General features: G+C 41.3%; 3 protein-coding genes across 4 annotated transcripts; 1 reads left to right on the top strand and 2 right to left on the bottom strand.

The window, feature by feature from the left end:
• LOC126712388 (putative HVA22-like protein g) lies at positions 1-3333 on the bottom strand. 2 transcript variants are annotated; one of them, XM_050411698.1, is made up of 7 exons: positions 3015-3333; positions 2143-2183; positions 1943-2041; positions 1797-1853; positions 1639-1702; positions 1318-1527; positions 1-565 (listed from the first exon to the last, which is right to left on the bottom strand). In XM_050411698.1, exons 2-7 carry the CDS (start codon positions 2172-2174, stop codon positions 152-154), a joined length of 876 nt encoding a protein of 291 aa, XP_050267655.1. In that variant the 5' UTR covers positions 2175-2183; positions 3015-3333; the 3' UTR covers positions 1-151. The 2 variants fall into 2 exon arrangements, with proteins under 2 accessions (XP_050267655.1, XP_050267654.1); XM_050411697.1 differs by having other exon boundaries at positions 1-571; positions 3015-3326.
• An 11540-nt stretch (positions 3334-14873) lies between these two features.
• Positions 14874-15625, top strand: LOC126694919 (uncharacterized). Its single transcript, XM_050391472.1, has 2 exons — positions 14874-15029; positions 15110-15625. Exons 1-2 carry the CDS (start codon positions 14874-14876, stop codon positions 15623-15625), a joined length of 672 nt encoding a protein of 223 aa, XP_050247429.1.
• Positions 15626-22272: 6647 nt separating this feature from the next.
• Positions 22273-23512, bottom strand: LOC126694912 (uncharacterized). Its single transcript, XM_050391459.1, has 2 exons — positions 22901-23512; positions 22273-22776 (listed from the first exon to the last, which is right to left on the bottom strand). Exons 1-2 carry the CDS (start codon positions 23510-23512, stop codon positions 22273-22275), a joined length of 1116 nt encoding a protein of 371 aa, XP_050247416.1.

Below are 23512 nucleotides of genomic sequence, written 5' to 3'. Positions count from 1 at the left end.
TTTTAAAAAATAAAGCAACAAATGGAATAGAAGCTAGAAAACAACAAATTTACATCAATGTCTGGATCACCGTTCAATAACACCGTTGTTCACCAAGATGAAATGCTAGTTTTGCAAGATTTTAAATTGGAAAACAGCCATCTTCCATTGCCTAACGAGTTCCTGCAGAACGGGTTTTCCTCAATTTGGCACGTGTGACCCGAATAGATTCTTCCATTACTGGCTCTGGTGGAGGAGGATTTGTGTTCTCCTCAGCTGAAGAAGGTGGTGTTGCTTCAATTTGCATTGGTTGATCTTCAGTTGGTGTGGTCTGGCTGGTTGTTTCAGAAGGAGCAGTTGCTTTTTGAGTATTTGCAGCTACTGCAGGGGGGTCTGCTGCAGGGGGAGCTGCTTTAGGCACTTGTGAAGGACCAACCTCTTCCGCTACCTCCTTTTGGTGTTGACTAGAAGATGTACTGGAAGTGGGAGATGGTGGCTCTTCAGTTTCCGGCTGTGCTTTAGCTGGTTGGCGCTTAGGAGGTGGACGAACCCTACCATTTGGTTGTTGTTGTTGTTGTTGTTGAGGCTGCGACTGAGAAAAAAACAAAAGACAGAATAGTAACATATTATTTACAGTATATCAAATATTAAAAACATATTCCAGTATCAATTCAACTAGGATGTAGGATTTTAATATAGAACCAATCAAATTCTTAACCCTTAAAAACTTATTTTTATTTTTATTTAGGACATTGCCCTTAACTTTTCACTTTGTACTTGTTACCATGGATACGGGCTAACAGAAAACCCAAGCATTCATAGACTGATCTAAAACTATAGTCAAGAAAGCTCCATTTATAATGATTTGGAAGACAGGCTTGAAACATCTCTAAAAAACCCTAGCTAGTATAATGGCAATGGTAATTGGTAATCCACATTCACCTCTAAGCCAAATGAGAGAACAAAAGGCAACATTGGCCTATTATATTTCTGAAGCAAAATCATTACAGCGCATCCGAAAAACAATCCAAGTGTAACAGATAAGCACACAACTCCAATAATATATCACTTGCAAAATGTAAGACTTATATTCTGCAATTGCAGAACAGAAAAACTCAACATACAAAAGAGCATCACAAAAATAGATGAGATGGGAAGAAAAAAAATGAAGGTCAACTTTGCCCTGACAATTTCCTTTCATGAAACGAGAGAGAGGTTCAACATTGTTCCAAGTGTGTTGGTTCGCAGCACAAGTCACCAAATAAAGTTATCAAACAAGGGCTTAAAAAACACAAACAGGAAGCAAAATAAATCCAAAATCATATCTTTATAAACTACCTGGGGAGGGCGAGTCCGTGGTGTTGATTGTGCAGCAACAAACTGCAAAATCTCATATATTCTTGTCTGACCATAACTTGCAGCTCTTTGCCAATACAAAATTGCCATATCTCCAGCCCTGGTCCTCAGTTCCAACAAGTTCCGATCTATCTCGTTCTCATGCTTTGAGACGTATGGCCTAAAGAAGGAATCGTACACATATGTTGTTCCCTGGCACAGTTACATGAATATTAAGTAAAAGAAACGGGGAGGAAAATCAAACAAATGGTTATATAGACACATAAGTTCATTCTCCAACACCAAAAAAGAATCCCATAATACCTTTGTTTTAGGATACCACAAGTATATAAAGAATGCCAGCTTAGCTTCACTATACATTGGAACCCTTCAAGAAAATTTTAAAAAATTAAAATTAAAAATACAGAAAGAGATTTATGAAAGCATTAAAATTGACTCCTAATTCGCATCAGAACCCGTACCATGAAATAAAAGCATCCCCAACTCTCTCACAAACTGTCAAAACAGCCACCAAAATCCTGCAATGCAAAAGGGAAAGGGCTGCACTTTTACCACTAGAAATTATTTGCAGAACAACTGTTGACAGAAATGGCAACCTACTACATACCAGTACTGGCACCAAAAGCGAAGATGCTCAATCTCGGGCCTATTCTTTTCAACGGTTTTGTAGCACTCATAAGCTGGATAAGCATAGCCAAAAACCATTCTGCCAACACAGTACAACGCAATTGAATTTCGACAACTAACAACAACAATAAACCTACAAAGTCAAACAAGAAACAAGAATTGAGTTGCAGAGTGACATACACGAGTCCCCGGGTGAGAAAGGATCCTATCATTTTGTATACCTAGCACACATAAAAGTAAATAAAGAGTCAATACAAATACAAAATCTTCAAGATGTGACTAATAGAAATCACAGAAAAACAGGACAGTATAGTAAATCACAAAGAACCAGTCGAAAATCCCACATTAACCTATACTGTTTTAATTTTTACAACAACAAAACATCAATTTTTTAAAAAAAGAATATATTAGTACTGAACAAAAAAAATTTTATTTCTCCAAATTAATGGAAAATGGGAATTCCACTAAGCTAAATGGTTAAATCAAGCTTAATCAAAACGGAGTTTGTTTTAAATTAAAAAATTTACACTACTATGTACTACATTTTTAAATCCACCACATAAAACCCCTTGAAAATCCCATTTTCTCAGCACCCAAACAAAGGATTACTGTATATTACAAATCACAGAACCAAAATTTCAAAATATTGTTTAAAAGAAAAAAGTTATTTCAAAGCCAAAAAAAAACCCAAACCAAGGTACCAAACCATTCCTATGATTCCCCAAAACTAGGGCAAAATCATTGTCAGAAGTAATCGTAAAGAACACTACCTAACAAACCAAGAAAAACCATATCCAAACAAATGCACACAAAAAATAAATGAAAAATTAAAAGAATTGAAGCATTATGAAATTGAAAACATGAAAAGAAATAAAAAGAATGCACAATTACCAAGAAGAAATTTTAAATTTAATTTTTAAAATAAAGAAAATCCCAGGGAACTATCTAGTCCAATACATTATTCAAAAAATAAAAAAAACTCAAAACACAAACACAAACAAGAAAATCAAATAGACGAAAACTTTTTACATGAATGAGAACTCGATCAGTACCTATGTGGTTATTTTCAATGAAAATGAAGAAATCAAAGCAACCGTATAATAACCGAAATGAGAGTCGTCAATCCGAGGCAGTTAAGAGAGAGAGAGAGGGGGCCGAGGCGGTTTCAGAAGATCGCCGGAGTGTTCGGAACAAATCGGCACCGCCGAAATCCACGGCGAGCCGTTACGATGTCGGCGGTGATTTAGAGAGAGAGAGAGAGAGAGAGAGAGAGAGAGAGATTGAGAGAGAGTGAGTAAGAGAGGGAGCCTAATTTTTCACAAAGAGTTATAGAGAGAGAGAGAGATGATGATAGAGAAAACAACAGTGTTTTGTGCCGTTTAAATTTTATTGTCTCTATTTTGGCTTTTAGCTACCTTTGATATGGATTTGTAATTTGTTTATGTGAGTTTAGTTGAGAGAAATGCCGACTGTGCGATAATTTTACAACAAATTTCACATGTTGGATAAAAAAATAATTTAAATAGTAGATTCAAATTAAAAACTATTACCACATGTAATTTAAGTTTTATTATGAAAGTATTATGAAAATGTTATAGATTTAACATTGCTTTTAGCTTTAAATATTGTAAAGAGGAAAGCTTTAAATATTGTAAAGAGGAAAGTGTTGTCTTTGTTAGGATGTATGAAGATAGCGTGGATGTTAGGGTCTAATCACCGTTAAAACTTTGATTAATGGGTTGGGGGGTGTGGTAAGACTTAAGAGTTTTGATAGGTTTTACGAATTTGGATAGGTTTGGTTGTAGGTGATTTGTGCTCTATTAAGTGCGAGTATTCAAACTTTTTTGAGTTATTTTATAACTTGTGAAAGTGATTTCTGTGGATAATGGTTCTTTTTCAAGTTTCAACTCCCAATTTACGTTTTCGTCCTTGATTGACCCGAAGTTTGTAGTGGTTTTAATGCGAAGGAAAAGTCTTGTGCCACCAAAAAAAAAAAAAAAAAAAAAAAGCCACAACTCACCCACGTGGTGAGTTGTGGTTGGTAGAGCAGTGTCTCATTACAATCGTTTCACCAATCACAACTTGTCACATGAGCGAATTGTGACTTTTTTGTAATGTGAACTCATGAGTTGGCCAATCAATGGAGGTCATTGCAACGGGTTTTAGTTATCTAAATTAGTGAAATTTTTTGTGGTGGAATAAAATATTTGTGATTTGAATTCTACTTATGTCATATTGCATGATGATAAAGCGCAATCATCATGGAGTGGAGACATGAAATTCTATTAAGAGAGAGTTTGGATATAGCTGAAATAATTTTCATTTGCATTTTTTATGGGTCTCATACACTGTTCACGGGACTCACAAGTATGAAATTTTGTAAAATCAACTTTGAAATCGGGTCCCACGGTACTATTCACACATTTAAAAACTATTTTGCTAAAGTGTTTTCAGTTTTCAGTTTCAGCAATAAGCGGTATCTAAACAGACTCTAAATCTATATATATATATATATATATATATATTTTTTTTTTTAAAATGGTCATTGCAGGCGTGGGGTGACCCATTATTGAGTAAAGAATCAAATCACTGTGGATAAGGAGCAACATCAATAATATTAGGCCATCCGCACTGTGAGGGATATCATTTTTTTTTTTTTTAACAACTTGTTTTGAGTGTAAGTGGTGATTGACACAATTTTAAGTAGAGAGGGGAGTTATGCTTGCAAATATTGTTCTGACTCTAGAGTACTTAGATTTTCATTCTTATTGATTTTGCTGGGTGAGAAGGAAAGCAAACATGGTTGCTCATGCCTTGGCTAAGTTTGTTGTTGTCTCAAAATCCCCCATTTGCGTTAATAACTAGACTCTTCCTCCTCCAGTTTGTGAGGCTTGGAAGAGGGCATTGCCGGCTCTTGCCTAGACAAGTTAGGCAACCGCAAAAGCCCCCAAAATATGGAAGGCCTCCAAATTTTACCCAATTAGGTAAGTTCTTTAATTAAAATAAAACAAGGTTAATTTTGTAAAATGAATAAATTAAACCCTAAACTATAGCCAAAAAATAAGGGGAAAAATGTCTAAAAGAGAAAACTTGGGAAAGTATTGTGAAAAATGTCTAATCAATAATAACAAGTAACAATCTGCTACGTAAAATTTGTTGTGAAAATGTTGTGGACATAACATTTCTCATTATGAGAAGTGTTACATTCACAACATTTATATTTGAGAGATCTACGTCTACAACATTTTTATAACATTTTTACTACAAATCACAGGTGGTTAATTGTTATTGACTCAAATTTGAAACTAATATTAAGATTACTTTTTTGCTCCAACAATAACAACCATTAACAACCTACCATATATGATTTGTTGTAAAAATGTTGTAGACATATTATTTCTCTTTATATTTATATGAGGGAGGGAGGAAAGAGATTTGAGGGTAGAGGTTCAACTTATATATATTTTTTAAATTGTCAATTTTGTCTTAATGGTGTCTATTTATATTTATTTTTTAAAGAAAACTTTAATAAAAGAAGAGTATAATTCTCAATTTACATGTTTATATATATATATATATATATACATATACATATAAAATTGTCAATTTATATGATATTTTATCATTCCTCCTCCTCCCATTTTAATTTTTAAATCATCGAAACAAACAAGAAGGATATTTATTGCTATCCCCTTAAATTTTAAAGCATCCATTCAAAATGAAGGGATGGTCATTCCCATCCCATCTCCTCTACTTCTTCCCTAGGACCCTTACCCCCCTCCTCCTCTTCCTCCAAATTTCCAAACACACTGTAAACGTTATTGGCATGATGTTACTATTAATTAAATTCACTTTTCTTTTGTCAATTGCATCATATTATCTTCACAAATTTCTAATAAAAGGTGTGTGTGTTTTCTATATTGTTAAGCATTTGTCCATATAGTGTTGTAACTTGCCAATTCTACCAGTAAAGTATAAATTCGAATCCCCTCAAGTTTTGCTTATCATTAAAAAAAAGTAATTAAAAAATAAAGGAGAAGGGCTAAATGCTAGAACACTTGGGTCAGCTGTAAAAAATATTCTATGGGGTTTCTTCCTTATAACTCTTGGAGGCTTTTATATCCACCAAATTGATTTCTGAGACTAGCTTTTTTTAGCTTTTATGGACTAAAAAATCACATGACCATCCAATGATTAGTGAAGCAAATAAGTTGGTGAGTCTTTTTAATGTGATCAAGTGATAGCCACATGATTTTTCCATCTATAAAGCTAACAAAAGTTAATCCAAGAGATCAATTTTGCGGATATAAAACCTCAAAGAGTTACAAAAAAGAATTCAAAACTCCTGGGATGTTTTTACAACTAACCCAAACCCTAAGCGTTGCTTTTGAATTTTAGCCTTAAAAAATATTTTAAGTCCCATAAAAAAATTATTGAACATGCATGTATACTACTATATGCATATCAATCCAGCTCCAACATAAAATCATCAGGAAACTATAGAATAAAAGTGGAGTTTTCATAATTAAGCTTTGTCTTCTCTAAGTTTTTCAAATCAACATTAGCGATTAGCCTTCTTTTTATTGATTTGGAGCCTTGGTACTGTCTAGTCCTATTTTATAACCCATCTTTTGCATTACTTTTTGGTCGGAGTCCCCACTGCTTCACTTTATTATTTTTGTTGGTTTATTTGGCCAACACACTCTTCTGCACAGCTCTAAACTTTTTGCTGAATTCTCCTACAGCATTACTAGTTACACTTTCTCTTTGCTTTACCGTCACTCTTCACTCCCCAACTTTCACTACTCTTTACTCTCCCATGAGAAAAACACCATGACGTCCTATAAAAGAATCTATGTCTTTATGTGATTTGATGCTGGATCATCTTTGTCATTTACATAATCTTAAAGCCCTCATAATGACCTTTATTCTTTGTTTGCATGTTAAAGTAGACTTGAAATGGATTGCTATACCACCCACAATGTAGCCTTTGGATCAGGATTAAAAGCACGAGAGAGCTTTTTTTTTTTTTTTTTTTTTTGTCTTTTTAATCATGAACATGATTAGATTGAGAGGGCCAAAAAATCAATTAAATTTACGTGTAAATATAAGAATAGTGTTCAATTATATCTTCTATTAATTACGATGCAATTAATCAAACTTAAAATAGTACATGCCATTGACCCACAAGTTCTATCAAATAATTGCAGCCGAAAGCTCTTGGTGAAGCAACTCTAATGTGAATCTTAACGTTAACTAGTTATTAAAACTTTAGTTCTATAGGAATCGTTCTATGACTCAACAATAATTTGTTTAAAATCTTAATTTTCTCTAGGAAAAGTTAAAGCTAAAACAAGAGCATATTCCTCCTTTAAGAGTCGCCACCTTCTCCATTAATTTGATTAAAGGAAACTCTCGTATTGTATTGTACCTTTCATAGTCATTCCTACCTAATCGATATTCAAGTCTCTTTTTTTGTTGGTCATTATATTCAATCAAGACTTATATGAATGTTGTTTCATGAAAATAACTACTACATAAGGCAGACATGAAGCAAAAAATTATGGTGCATCATCAACGTCATGTTCTAGATGAATAGGTATCCAATAAAATGCTTTGAAGTAATGCAATCCTTTACTTAGTAATATCATTAAGTAAAGTCTTAGGAATCAACCATCTATTATTATTTATTAGCTTCACTGTGAGCCCACAGTGTTGCAGCCTTAAGTTCTAAGATTAGCATAAACATGTTAACAAAAAAAGAATAGCATAGGCATGCTATTTAAGTACTTCCTTGGAATCAACTTCGAAGAGAGAGAGAGAAAAAGATCATATCCATCTCTCAGTCACTCTCTCAGCTGTCAGGACATGGTCCTTTGTGTGTGGAGTCAAATATAAGAAAGCCAAAAAGCACAAATGGACAATGGAAATAAAAGTAAGAAAAAATTAAAGAAAGGCAGAGAGCCATTAAAAAAATAACCAGTGAAAATTCTTATCCGAACACGAGCAAGGACCCCAATGGCTATGGATGACAGAGAAAAGGGAAGCCCAAATAAAAGGCGAAGCATGTGGAAGTGGAAGGAGGTCCCAAAATCCAAAGCCTCGGATTCTACGTTTATCAAGCACTATAAGCTATAGTTCGCCCCATTTTATGAAACATGCATCGAATATATAGCATTATATACCACATAGTTTCAACATCATTGTCATACTTTCATGTGCTCCTAATTATAAAGTTTGGTGGGATGTCCCTCTCATGTCTCCTTACCCTATCAATTCTCTCCCTCTTTTTTTTTTTTTTTTTTTTGGTAAATAAGAGAATTGTATTAAAAACTAACCAAGAAAACCAACTGTTTGAGGACGAATCCTGTCATAGTACATGCCAATTTGGTCAATTCCCTTTTCCTACTTAAGCAAATCCAAACAATACCTCTCTGTCTCTCTCTATCTCTCTCTCAATGTGTCTCGCACTGATACCAATATACTATACTCTATTCCTTTAAGGCACTGTTTCATCCAGGATATCCTACAAGGATGGAATATTTTAGTTAGTTACCTGACCAAAACAACAAGTAAAACAATGAATCAGTTTTCCAATTGCAGGAAATTTCATAGTTTTAATGCATTTTGTCATGACTCATGCATTCTCAATCAGAAAAAGACAGGTTTTGATCCTGATTCTCTGAAATAAATAAAGAAATCATATGAGCTAACTGCATGTCTGCAACCTTTCAATGAACTTAAGTTTTAAGCAAATTTCTATGCTAATTAAGAGACGTGGCCAATTACACTCTTTTAGATCTATCAATCAAAATATATATATATATATATATATATATAAAGAGGAGGGAGCTTTACTGTTAGTTGTGTGCAGGGATTTTAACCTTTGACTCTGTTAGAGCATCCACAGCAATGGAGTTAAAATTTTAGTTTTTTAGCTCCACTAAAAGTTACTTTATTTATTATACATACACATATGCTGCAGCAGTGGATCTATTTTAGCTATCAACGCAATAAAATAATATAAACATCACAATAAAATAATATATCACCTACAATAAAATAATATATCCAACTACCTAAAAAAACAACCCAGCACCATCCACAACCACCTCTACCATTAGCCACAGCCACAACCACCACCACCAGACACAACCAAACCCACAAACAAAATAAAAAATCAAACCACCATCATAGTCACCAATCCACCACCACAGCCACCAAACCTACAGGAAAAAAAAATCAAACACCATACCACCAAATCATAGCCACAACAACCCAAGGTTATCGATTCCGTACCATACCGGCCGGTATGACCGGAATATACCGTACCGGCCAGCAATCTGGTACGCTCGACCCCCCTGTTTTGTACCAGCCAATTTCGGGCAATACCGGCCGGTGCCGGGCGTACCGGCTGGTACAGAAATTTTTTTTTTTTTTAAGTTTTGTAATTTTTGAATTTTTGTTAGGACAAAATGGTAACTTATTTGCATTAACTTATTAGTATTATTTGTTTTCTTACTATGCAATTGTAACTTTTAAGCTTTCTATTTTATTATTTTTTTTCCCTTTTAATTGATACTAAAGTCTAAAATCATGAATAATTAGTTTTGAATTGAGGAAATGTTTTATGGTAAACTTTTATATTTATTGTGGGGCCAGAGAACTTACGATCCGGCCCACTTTCCACTAGGGCCCAGGGCCCGTGCCGAGGAGGGTAGTTGCTGAGGACGAGTAGGGAAAGACCAAAAATAGCCTAGAGACGCAGCCGAGGATGACCCTGTCCTCGGCATCCCAAGACTTTGAAGGGAAGAGTGACATGTCATCAAAGGCAACCTCCAAAAGGCCCCCAGAAGAAGAGGCGAGTAGAATGGGACCCACGTGGAGGTACGGTGTGGAGGTGGTTCAAAGTAAATACGTCCCCTCCGCATTGAATGCGTCCACAAACATCCTAACCATATTAATGAGAAAAGACGCCTGAACAGTGTGGCTTCGGTTATTGCAACTAACAAAAAGTAAGGGGAGGCGGCTGATAAGACAGGTACTTGAATAGGCACCTGCCTGATCAACAGGTGGAGGGCCAGGATCAGCCAAGAAAGGTTATATAATGTGAAGACTGATGCGCCAAAAAAGGGGGGCTGGGAAAAAAGGCCAAGAACCAGAGCCTCCCAGACCGTATCAAGGAGATAGACTTCTCGAGTGAACATGGTTTAGTTCTGTATCAATACCACGACTAACCACCGTCCGGTGACCAAGGCCTAGCCTTTCAAACCCATGCTCTACAAATTGTATTGTTTGGGCCCTCAACGTGCGAACCCAATATCATTTTGGGGTCGTTACAAATTAAGTCCTTACAATTGGCGCCGTCCGTGGGGAAGGCTTGTGTGTTGGCACAGGCGGTGATTCGAGAAATTTCCCCCCATCACTTCCAACAGCCCGTTGTAGTGCCCTAACATAAAGTTCCACTAGGGGCTACGTTTTTCCATTAGGGGCTACGCTTCGAAACGCCAGTAGCGCGGATGGTTCTAGGGGCTTGGCCGAGGGGCTAATCCCCCCAAACCAATGTCCCGTACCTTGGCCGAGGGGCTAATCTCCCCAAACTTAAAGAATCAAGTTTTGGACAGAACCAAGGTATTGCATGGTCGGACTCAAACCTATGGGGAAACCAACTACTTAAAAATCAAGTTTTGGACAGAACCAAGGTATTGCATGGTCCTCGAACTCAAACCTATGGGGAAACCAACTACTTAAAAACTAAGTTTTGGACAAAATCAAGGTATTGCATGGTCCTCGGACTCAAACCTATGGGGAAACCAACTACTTAAAAATCAAGTTTTGGACAGAACCAAGGTATTGCATGGTCCTCAGACTTAAACCTATGGGGAAACCAAATACTTAAAGAATCAAGTTTTGGACAGAACCAAGGTATTGCATGGTCCTTGGACTCAAACTTATGGGGAAAACAACTACTTAAAAATCAAGTTTTGGACAGAACAAAGGTATTGCATGGTCCTTGGACTCAAATCTATGGGGAAACCAACTACTTAAAGAATCAAGTTTTGGACAGAACCAAGGTATTGCATGGTCATCGGACTTAAACCTATGGGGAAACCAACTACTTAAAAATCAAGTTTTGGACAGAACCAAGGTATTGCATGGTCCTTGGACTCAAACCTATGGGGAAACCAACTACTTAAAGAATCAAGTTTTGGACAGAACCAAGGTATTGCATGGTCCTCGGACTCAAACCTATGGGGAAACCAACTACTTAAAAATCAAGTTTTGGATAGAACCAAGGTATTGCATGGTCTTCGGACTCAAACCTATGGGGAAATCAACTACTTAAAAACTAAGTTTTGGACAGAACCAAGGTGTTACATGGTCCTCGGACTCAAACCTATGGGGAAACCAATTACTTAAAGAACTAAGTTTTGGACAGAACCAAGGTATTGCATGGTCCTCGGACTCAAACCTATGGGGAAACCAACTACTTAAAGAGTTAAGTTTTGGACAGAACCAAGGTATTGCATGGTCCTCAGACTCAAACCTATGGGGAAACCAACTACTTAATGAAAATATCTAAGTTTTGGATAGAACCGAGGTATTGCATGGTCCTCGGACTCAAACCTATGGGGAAACCAACTACTTAAGGAAATCTGGATACCAAGTTGGTCTTAACAACATATAGGACATCTCGGATGATGCCTATATCTCCACTGAAGTAGGTTCGGACACAAATTCAACATCCTATTGGTGTGAGTAAGTTAGAGTTCCGGAATATGATCCCAAATGTATCATAGGTACAACCATTCATATATGTTAAGATAACTAGTTCAAAAATCAGGAGATCCGCAACAATAGTAAGCATCATCAAGGGCAACCAGCATGTAATTTGAAGAAAGAAAAGAATTTCACATATATGGTTAATAAGTTCAACTACCATCAAACTACAAAGTTTTCAAAACAAAAAAGAAACGAGTCAAGTAATTAAGCAGGAAACAAATACAAAGGACGGCCAGGGCCGCTACTTCTTCGATGTCGTCTTGTTCACGTCCTCGGAAGGCAGAGCAGAACTAGCCTCGGGGCCCATGGGGACACCCCCTTTTTGGGAAGGCTGAGCAGGGTCGGTTTTGATACTCTTGGGGACCTCAGCAAGGGGAATTGCCTGTAGGGGCAGAGCGAGGATGACTGGCTCTTCGGCATCAGGGATCTGAGCACTGACCGTAGGCTCGGCACCCTCTTTGGGCATCTCGGGATTCATACTTTCAGGTGCTTCTATCACATCATGAAGCTCTCCCCCTTCAATCGACTCGTCAGGAGGGACGATGATCTGTCCAGCTTCTGACTGAGTAACCCCTGCCTCGTGTTGATCGCTCGTAGCCTCGGAGTTGGCGGAGGCGGTCTCACGAATGCCTGAAAGGTAAAATATGTTCTCCTCCTTCTATAAGTCAGACGAAGAATCCACCCCAGCTCATTTTAAGGCCTCTTCCCAAACCTGGGAGCAGTATAGTCTATGATGATTCCTTGATTATTAGTGGGTTGATAAGACTTGAACGTTGATCTTCGGGCTATCTCCTGTAATACCAAAGACACAGAATCAGAGGGGACCGGTGATGACCGGCCAAAAATCCTCTGATGATCAAGTTAGTTACTTTGAACTTTCTGTAACGAAGAAGTATTCTCTTAAAAATAAGAAAATGTCTGAATACCTTTTTCCTTCATCGAAGAAGCCTTATATAGTGTGTGTGGAACGGTTATCTGTTTGGTAACCGTTCCCAGTGTCGAGGAGTCCGGAGAATTGGGAGTAACCGCTGTGGAAGTTACCTAGGTCGGACGGGCCGATGAACTCGTCCATCCATAGTGAGGATGGACGAGACCTTCATGAGGAGCTCGTCCACTTTTAGTCCATTCATAGTAAGGATGGACGAGACCTCCAGGATGATCTCGTCCACTTTTAGTGAAAGACGGACGAGATCATCTTGGAAGGCTTGTCGTCCATATACGGACGAGGGTCGCTGGTACGCTTGTAATTCTCTTCGCCTATTGTTGTTTCTGTCGTTGGACGAGACATATGGACGAGTTATGGACTTGGATTATTTGTGACATCATCAGTTGCCCCCTCGTCCATATGAGTCGTCCAAAAGGTTGAACGTTCTTGGACACAATTGGTTAATAATTACTGTACCACGTGTCTTTTTCTTATTAGAAACTGATTCCGTCGATTTATTTTTCCGAGGTAGATGCCACGTGTTGCTTCTGTATTGGTTGGGTCGTTTCGATTACCCAGGTCAGCATCCTATAAATAGTGGAATGCCTCCCTTGACCCTCCTCATTCCAGAAATTTTCTTCCTTGACATCCACCGTCTAGAGCCTCGTCTAGGAGTTCTCTGCGTCTAGAGTCTTCTTCCGTCTAGAGCCAGGTACTCTTTCTTTTTCTCGTCTTTAGGTTTAAGTTTCTTGTTAGGGATGTCTGTCGCTTCCTCGTCTACAGATAGCCTTAATAAGGTTATAGACGAGTATTGTGATGATACTAGTGATAGGTCTAGCTCTAGCAGTGCTAGTGATGAGAGTGGAGGAAGCACGGACGAGAACTACTCTTCTGGGGCCCCTGGGCTCCCTATTGAAGTCGTCCAAGAACAGCTTAGGAGAGCTTCTGGCTCTCAAGCTGGTTCTCCGTCCAATCCTACGGACGAGGTAGAGACCGTCTTTAGTTGCGCTGTAGGCGTCCATTCTAAGACGGACGAACAAAGGTTAGGTAACCTCAGGTCCTGGTATCAAATCCCAGACGAGTTTAACCCTAGGCTACCCGTCCATGGAGAGTGGTGTTGTGAGCCCCGTTTTGGAATAGGCGTCTATGAATCTTATTTCTTAGGTGGCCTTAGGTTTCCTTTAAATGCCTTTGCTAGGGAGTTACTAGTCAAGTTAGGTTTAGGTGTTTGTCAATTCAATCCCAATGCATGGAGGTTAATTATCTCCATGCAAATTTTGTGGAGGGAAGTTTTTGGTGGGGACCGTCCTCTTACAGTGGACGAGTTCCTTTATTGTTATAAACCTTCTGCCATAAGTCAGTCTGAAGGTTTTTATCAATTTACTGCTAGAGGGAATGATTGTAGGTTGATCAAGTCCCTAGCTTCGTCTGATAGGAAGTGGAAGACGGAGTTCATTTTTCTTTCAGGCTTCTGGGCAGGGAACCCTGTGGACGTTGGCAGGGATCCCTTTCCCCCTTACACTGGGGACTTAGGGAACCTTCGTCCAGAAGGTACGTCCCTTCCCCTTGTCTATTTTTATTCTTACTCCTATTTGGTACATTTACAATTTCTAACCTTTATTTGTTCATTGTGTTGTAGCTGCCAAACGTCCGTCCTTGAGCAAATTTCATCGTGACCGCGTCCACAGGGCTCGTCTACACGCAGATAGGAGCTTCCATTCTCTTGTCACGCTTAGACGTCTAGCCAAGTGGGGTTTAGGTCCCGAGCCTTCAGACGAAGCTATAGCTCACGAGGTTACTGTGCGAAAAAGTAAGTTTTTAGCTAAACTTCCTTTCCCTTTTCTTCTTTGTATACATTTCTTAACTTGTTCATCTCGTCTTAGGAATGTCAACCATGAAAGAGAACAAAGGGAAGGAAATTGCTGGAGAAGGGAAGCGTCCTGAGGGTGTAGCCCAGGATCGTCCTGAGGGTCAGACGCGTCCAACGGCTGGGGACAAAAGAAAATTCTTGCCAAAGAGTATTGACCTGGAAGGGCTCCCCAGTCGTAGAGACAAAAGGGTTAAGCAGAGCTCGTCCAAGGTGGTTAAGTCAAAACCTCCTCAGACTCAGCCTGCCGTCCAGATAGTCGACGTGGACTCGTCCACTCCAGTTGAATCCACTCCGTCCAAGACTCCGCCCAGAACTCCTTTAGCCAAGTTTACTATGCTTGGCTCGTCCCAGCCTTCTACCAACATTATTGAGAGCGAAGATCTGGCTGGGGAACGTTTCCAGACAGCCGTCAAGGACGAGGATATAAACATGTGCTACAACATGGGCTTGAAGGAATTTGAACATTCAGGCGTCCATGACCTCTTCAAGGTATGCCAGTATCCCTCGTCCTTGTTCAGTTATTAAATTTTCCTCATCTAATCATTCTATGTTGTTCTGTCTATTCACAGGCCATGTCGAAGTTTATAGCAGCGTCTAGACAGGCAACGGAGCTGGACAAGACGAGAGTCTTGTTGGAGACAAGGATTCAGGAGGTGAACGCTGATTGTAAGAAATGGGCTGGGTTTGCTGAAAAAGCTAAGGACGAGGTCAAAGAGCGTAACAAGTTGATTGAGGAGCTAAGGACGGATGCATTGGAGAAGGAGACGCGCATTGATCACTTACAACAGATGAACAATGAGTTGAATGCTCGTCTTTCCAAGGCAAGAGAGGACGCTGTGGCTGAGTTCAAGTCGTCCAAAGAGTATACAGACACTTTGGATCGCAATTATGCAGCTGGTTTTGAAGATTTCAGAATGGACGCTGTTGAAAACTTTCCTGAAGTTGACTTCAGTACAATCAAGCTTAACCTTGCTGCTGCCACAAGCTCTCTCCTCCAGACTGGCTCTGATGACGTCAACGTGGAAGACGACGCCAGTACTCAGCCTCTTCAGGACGAGCCTGCTGTGAATGCTCCCCCTTCTTAAGACGAGACTTTAACCTTTGTAGTCTTGCTTTTTCTTTCTTTTTGTAACTTTTGTGTTTGGTCCTTTGTTTTTGGACCTTCTTTATGTAACAAAAATACATTATACTCGTCCATGGTTTTAGGACGGGTTTTTAAGTATACTATTTCTGCTTTTCAAACTAATCAAGGGTTTTTGGACGTAGGATGTCCACCCTTTGAATGAAGTTTTATTTTCTTTGCATGGATAAATGATTTCATTTTCTTTGTATGGACGAGTGATTTTCTTTGCATGGACGGATGCTGCTAAGCTATTTTACTCCTAGCTCGTCCATGTCGAGTACATATTTTTCATGTAGTCTAACTCGTCTTAGCAGGTAGTATTTTTAATTAGCTTGATTCGTCTTAAGACTTGCAAACTAATTTTACATACCATTTACTTATTTTGCCAACTTTTTGTCTCGTCCAGAATTTGGATTGTTTCAGTTGGCTTTACCTCGTCCATGAGTTGGACGAGTATGGATGTGGTTTCTTTTATTCAATAAAATTTAGACGTTACATCTCTGCGTCCAGAGATTTTGTTCGTCTTGGATCTTTCAACCCTCTTGAGGATTGAATTGGACGACAATATCATGGAGAATTCACACAACATTTTGTACATAACATAAATATTGTTTACAGACAAGGCACATGCACACTGATGCCTTTTTATTTAATAAATACATACTTCATGACTTCGTCCATAACCACAACACAACTATAAAAAGTAAATCATAGTTTCAAACTTCACACACAAACAATACCAAACATAGTAGTATCAAACAGCATCACTCATAATAGTACGCTAGTAAACAGATAAGACCCAAGTCTCGTCCATAGGTTCACTCTTACTGGTAGTACCTCCTCAGGTGCTCCACATTCCAAGGATGTTCCAATTTTCTCCCGTCCAGGGCCTCCAGGTAGTAGGATCCTTGCCTTTTACAGTTGATTACTCTATAGGGTCCTTCCCAGTTTGGGCCCAACTTCCCATGTGCTGGGTTCTTGGTTGACAAAGAGACCTTTCTCAGGACGAGATCTCCTATATTGAAACGCCTAGGCTTCACCATCGCATCATACTGCCTAGCCATGAGGTTCTTATACTTTGCTGCCCTGTATTCTGCGTTTGCCCTTACCTCGTCTATTAGATCGAGGTTCAGACGAAGCTGGTCCTCATTATCCTTGTCTTGATACGTCATCACCCTGTGATTAGCCATATGCACTTCTGCAGGTATGACTGCATCGCTTCCATAGGCTAACTTGAAAGGGGTCTCCCCTGTAGGGGTCCTCACAGTGGTCCTGTATGCCCATAAAACTCCTGGTAATTCATCTGGCCATATTCCCTTTGCCCCCTCAAGCCGAGTCTTGATGATTTTCAACAAGGATCGGTTTGCTACTTCAGCCTGGCCGTTGGCTTGGGGGTGTGCAGGCGAGGAGTAATGGTTCTGAATTCCAAAGTGTAAGCAAAAGTCCTTGAAGAGTGCATTGTCAAATTGCCGTCCGTTGTCAGACACCAATACCTTCGGCACTCCAAATCTGCAGACAATGTTCTTCCACACGAAGTTCTTAACATTCTGTTGTGTGATATTTGCCAACGGTTCTGCCTCCACCCATTTGGTGAAGTAATCGATGCCCACAACTAAAAACTTCATCTGTCTTACTCCCAAAGGGAAGGGACCCAAAATGTCCAATCCCCATTGTGCGAAGGGCCACGGTGCTACCATTGGGGTGAGGTATTCCGATGGTTGCCTGGGGACATTGCTAAATCACTGGCACTGGTCGCAGACTTTAACGTATGCTTTTGCATCAGCTTGCATGTTCGGCCAGTAATATCCTGCACGGACGACCTTGTGGACAAGTGATCTGGCTCCTGAGTGATTGCCACATGCCCCTTCGTGAACTTCTCTCAGCACGTAGTTCGCTTCGTCCGGAGCTAGGCACCTAAGGTAAGGTTGAGAGAAGCCTCTCTTGTATAGCACTTCATTCATAAGGACGTATCTAGCTGATCTCACCCTCACCTTTCTGGCCTCGTCCTTTTCTTCTGGTAGTCGTCCGTCTTTCAAATATGATATAATGGGAGTCATCCAATTTTCTCTGTTATCCACCTGCTGTACTTCCTGGGCATCTATACTCGGCATATACTGAACTTCATCTGACTTCTCTAATGATTCATCTGCTGAGGCCTCTTTTGCTATAGTATCAGCTTCCACGTTCTCCTCCCTGGGGATTTGAACGAAGTCAGCTTTTTCGAACCTTTTCACAAGGCGCATCACCCTACCAAGGTATTTCTTCATTCGTCCTTCCTTCGCTTCATACATCCCATTCACTTGCCCCATGATCAGTTGGGAATCTCCCATGACACATATGGACTTGGCCTCCACGGACTTCGCCAATTCTAGCCCTTTGAGGAGGGCTTCATATTCGACTTCATTGTTTGTCGCTTGGTACTGTAGACGGACTTTATGTTTCAGTGTGTCTCCCTCTGGGGACTGCAGGACCACACCAATTCCTCCTGCATGCCGTGTAGACGAACCATCCACGTGGACGATCCATCTCTTGCTGTCATCTGCCTCATTACGACTTGGGGTAAACTCTGCGATAAAATCTGCTAGGGCTTGAGCTTTTATGGCATGCCTTGGTTGATATCTGATATCGAACTCACTTAGCTCCACAGCCCACTGGATTAATCGCCCTGCAGCTTCCAGTCTATTCATTGCTTTTTTGAGAGGATGATCTGTCATAACATTAATGACATGTGCTTGGAAATAATGCCTCAGCTTCCTTGAAGCTGTGATTAGTGCGAAGGCCAACTTCTCCATTTGTGGATATCGTCCTTCCGCTCCTTTCAATGCCTTGCTTGTATAATACACAGGTCTCTGGACTTTATCTTCCTCTCTTATCAATGCTGAGCTCACAGCATATGGGGTTACCGCTAGGTACAAATATAGTTCTTCTCCTTCCACTGATGGACTTAGCAGCGGTGCCCTGGTAAGGTATACCTTCAAATCTTCGAAAGCTCTCTGACACTCGTCGGTCCATTCGAATGCTTTTTTAAGAACCTTAAAAAATGGCAAACATTTATCAGTAGCTTTAGAGACAAACCTGTTAAGCGCAGCGACTCGTCCAGTGAGGGATTGGATTTCCTTGGTATTTTGCGGTGGCTTCATGTCCAGTATTGCTTGAATTTTATCTGGATTTGCTTCAATTCCCCTGTGGGATACCATAAAGCCAAGGAATTTCCCTGATGATACTCCAAAAGCACATTTGCTAGGATTCAGCTTCATGTGATACCGCCTCAATGTCTCAAATGTCTCCTGCAGGTCGTCTAGATGTCTTCCTTCGTCCTGACTTTTCACCAGCATGTCATCTACATAGACTTCCACATTCCGCCCAATCTGCGGACGGAACATGTGGTTGACCAACCTCTGATATGTCGCCCCTGCATTCTTTAAACCAAACGGCATCACCTTATAGCAGAATAAGCCTTGACTGGTGACAAAAGATGTCTTCTCTTGATCAGCCTCGTCCATTCTTATCTGATTGTATCCTGAAAAGGCATCCATGAAGCTGAGCAATTTGTGGCCTGCAGTTGAGTCTACTAACTGGTCAATGCGCGGTAACGGATAGCTGTCCTTGGGGCAAGCCTTATTCAGATCAGTGAAGTCAACGCACATTCTCCACTTTCCATTCGCTTTTTTGACCATTACTACATTGGCCAACCAATCCGGGTAGTACACTTCCCGAATGAACTTTGCTACCATCAGCTTTTGGACCTCGTCCTTGATTGCACTATCTCTTTCTGGGGCAAACACCCTCTTCTTTTGACGCACAGGCTTGGAGGAAGGACATACATTCAAACGGTGGGTAATGACACTAGGGTCTATACCCGGCATATCATCGTGACTCCATGCAAACACGTCGATGTTGTTCTTCAAAAATTGGACGAGGTCCGTCTTAATCTTCTCTTCTAAATCTGCTCCAACCCTGGTACACCTCTCAGGGTTATTTTCATCCAAGGGAATATCTTCCAATGCTTCAGTAGGTTCTGCTACAACCCTTTTTTCTTCAATGTTCATTGCTTGAACTTGTTCATCCATGGCCAGCATGGCCAAGTAACACTCTCTTGCTGCCAGTTGGTCACCTTGTACCTGTCCTACCCCATGTTCTGTCGGAAACTTGACTGATAAGTGGTAAGTAGAGGTAACAGCTTTCCAACTATTCAAAGTTGGCCTCCCAATGATGGCATTGTAAGAGGATGGACAGTCTACCACAAGGAAGTTCACATCCTTGGTAATCTGTCGTGGATATGCCCCCACTATCACGGATAAGGAAATGGTACCCACTGGTTGCACCTTCATCCCACCAAAGCCTACTAGGGGGGAGTTCCCTGGACGGAGCTGGTCTCGTCCTAATCTCATCTGCTGAAAAGCTGGATAATATAAAATGTCTGCTGAGCTTCCATTGTCCACAAGCACTCTTCTGGTTGTGTAGTTTGCAATTAGTAAGGAGATGACGAGGGCATCATCATGAGGGTGATGAATTCTGTCAGCATCCTCGTCCGTGAAAGTAATTGCCCGCTCGTCCGTGGATCTTGCTATTGGTGATTGTCCAGAAAGCTGGACGCTTTGTACTACCTTCAAGTAAGCTTTCTTGGACTTGGACGACTGGCCAGTTGTACTTCCCCCAATGATGACTCTTATCTCCCCGAGTGGTGGTCGCGATGAATCTTCCATCTTTCCCTTTTGTTTCTCGTCCCTCTGGTCTCGTCCAAGGAAACCCCTCAGCTTCCCTTGCCTTATGAGATTTTCAATTTGTTGCTTCAAGTCAAAACACTCGTCCGTGTCATGACCATGATCCCTATGGAAACGACAGTACTTGTTCCTGTTGCGCTTGTTGGGATCACCCTTCATTTTCTCCGGCCACTTCAGAGAAGGATCATCATTGATTTGCATAAGGACTTGCTCAAGTGGGGCGTTTAAAGGGGTATACTGCTGGTTCCGTACTGGAGGACCTGGCTTCTTACTTTCTCGATCTCTCCTTTCCTCCATCCGTCCCTTCTTTGGACGAGTACCTTGCTCGTGCTGACGACTGGGATTTGCGTCCATTCTCTCGGACCTTTTCCTCTTCTTAGCAATGATTGCATCTTCCGCATTCATAAAATTTTGAGCCGAATGGACGAGTTCGGCCATGGACTGGGGCTCTTTCTCGTAGAGCTTATGTATAAACAGATCTGAATTCACCCCGTTGTGGAAGGCTGCCAGTAGAAGCTTATCATCTGCTTCGTCCACACTGAGAGCTTCCCTGTTAAAACGGGTGATAAATGACCGAAGGCTCTCGTTCTCTCCCTGCTCTATCGTCAACAAACTGGACGAGGAACGCTTGTGCCTTTGTCCTCCAATGAAATTGTTAACAAATAACTTGCTCAACTCTTCAAAAGAACTCACCGAATTTGGAGGTATTTTACTAAACCAAACTCGCGCCGAACCCTTAAGGGTGGTTGGGAAGGCCCTACACATTATCTCATCAGGCACTCCTTGAAGATGCATGGTGGTCTTGAAAGTGGCTATGTGATCAAACGGGTCACGTGTTCCATCATATGAATCCAGAGAAGGCAACTTGAACTTTGATGGTAGTGGGTGACCGTTGATGGAGGCCGTAAAGGGAGAATCAGTCCTGTGAACCAAGTCTTCTATCGGATTCGCTCTTTTCATATTCTCTTTCATCTCCTCCATAACTCTCTTCATTTGGTCCATTTCTTCCTTCAAGTATGGTACCGTTCGCGAAGTGGTGCCTCTAAACTGACTTCCGACTTCGGTATTCTCTCTTCCACCATGACCATCTGTTTGTCTTCCTTCACGTTCTTCTTGTGTTTGCCTCCTCATATTAATCTCCATTCGTAATTCTTGGTTTTGGCGAGTCAACTCCGCCATAGCGTCTGCCATAGATTGTGCATGTTGGGCAGATGACTGCATGACCGGCGCAGACTGGCGATCGCGAAGCGGGTTGCTGCTTCCCTGATGGCCTGGGCTAGTAGCCCTTGATCTAGTCCGAACCATCAACCCTTTGTCACGGAGAAACAAACTGTAAAACAATCGTTCCCACAGACGGCGCCAACTGATGATTCCTTGATTATCAGTGGGTTGATTTGAACGTTGATCTTCGGGCTATCTCCTGTAATACCAAAGACACAGAATCAGAGGGGACCGGTGATGACCGGCCAAAAATCCTCCGATGATCAAGTTAGTTACTTTGAACTTTCTGTAACGAAGAAGTATTCTCTTAAAAATAAGAAAATGTCTGAATACCTTTTTCCTTCATCGAAGAAGCCTTATATAGTGTGTGTGGAACGGTTATCTGTTTGGTAACCGTTCCCAGTGTCGAGGAGTCCGGAGAATTGGGAGTAACCGCTGTGGAAGTTACCTAGGTCGGACGGGCCAATGAACTCGTCCATCCATAGTGAGGATGGACGAGACCTTCATGAGGAGCTCGTCCACTTTTAGTCCATTCATAGTAAGGATGGACGAGACCTCCAGGATGATCTCGTCCACTTTTAGTGAAAGACGGACGAGATCATCTTGGAAGGCTTGTCGTCCATATACGGACGAGGGTCGCTGGTACGCTTGTAATTCTCTTCGCCTATTGTTGTTTCTGTCGTTGGACGAGACATATGGACGAGTTATGGACTTGGATTATTTGTGACATCATCAGTCTACATACTCCAGGAATTTGAGCTTTAAGGGAGGCCTGGGTTTCAGCCACCCCTGTCTCGTAACCCTCCTCCTCGGCTTTGTCCCTAGCAGCTTCGGCCTCGTTTCTGGCAAACTTAACCTCCTGCTTGGCCCTCACGGCTTCGTCCCGGGCATACTCCGCCACGCCTTTAGCATTCTCTGCCATGATCAGTCTTTTCTTCAAATCACTGATCTGTTCCTTGGCTATTTGCAACTGATCCTCGGCTTCGAGTAGACGTTTTGTCTGTTCCTCGGCTTGTTTTTGGGCGCCATTTAAACCCGCCGAGGCGCTATCCCTCTCTCGAATAGCCTCCTTTAAGGCCTCCTTAGCCTTTGCGAGGTCGTCCTCGAAAGCTTTGAGGGTCCACGCGGCGTCTATGCGTTTGGTGCGTTCATTCTCGGCGGCCTTACTCTACTTGTTAACTTCCTCCTCCATCCTATAGGTGGCCTGGAGAGCCTGTCAAGTGAGATAAATACATCGTGAGTAAAAGACAGGGAGCAAGAGTTAATAAAGTTTTAGGTTTCAAGAGTCTTACCATACCCAAGTACCTCTTCGTACTGAGGAAAATCTCCTGCATCCTCATGTTCTTCAACTCATCCACATCTGTGGGAAGCAGCATGGTTCTCCCTAGCGCGTCGGCCACATAACCGCCCTCGCCATCTCTAAGGTCCCTCATGGATGCGGTTTCCAGCAATGGCCCCCCGTGGAGCATGGGGGCGGGAAGCCAAGCACTCGGCGCGGATTGGGCTTCGGTCCCTTTCCCCTTGCCTTGGGCGGATTGGGCCTCGGTCCCTTTCCCTTTGCTCTGGTGCCCAATCTTTAACTGTTTCTGAACTCGCAAGGATTCATCCCTCTCCTGAGAGGATTGGGATTTTCCCCCGTCCATGGGTTCCTTCCCCTTGGGACTCCTCTTTCTCTTTGAGTCAGTGGGCTCCGGCCGAGGAGGCAGAGCTGATTGAGGAGGAGCAGGAAGTTTGGGGCGGGGAGATTGTGGCTGCGACTTGGTGGAGGATGACCTAGTCTGGATGGTTTGGGGCTGAGGTGGTGGAGATGGAACACTGGACTGTGGTGTTCCCTGCGCACCCTTCCCCGGTTGACCCTCGAGGAGGTCGAGTAAGCTGGTCGGGGGCTTTCTCTTAAGTCCCAT

Source organism: Quercus robur, chromosome 2 (assembly GCF_932294415.1).
Source record: "Quercus robur chromosome 2, dhQueRobu3.1, whole genome shotgun sequence".
Lineage (NCBI taxonomy): Eukaryota > Viridiplantae > Streptophyta > Magnoliopsida > Fagales > Fagaceae > Quercus > Quercus robur.
This window is presented reverse-complemented; position numbering and strand designations above follow the sequence as displayed.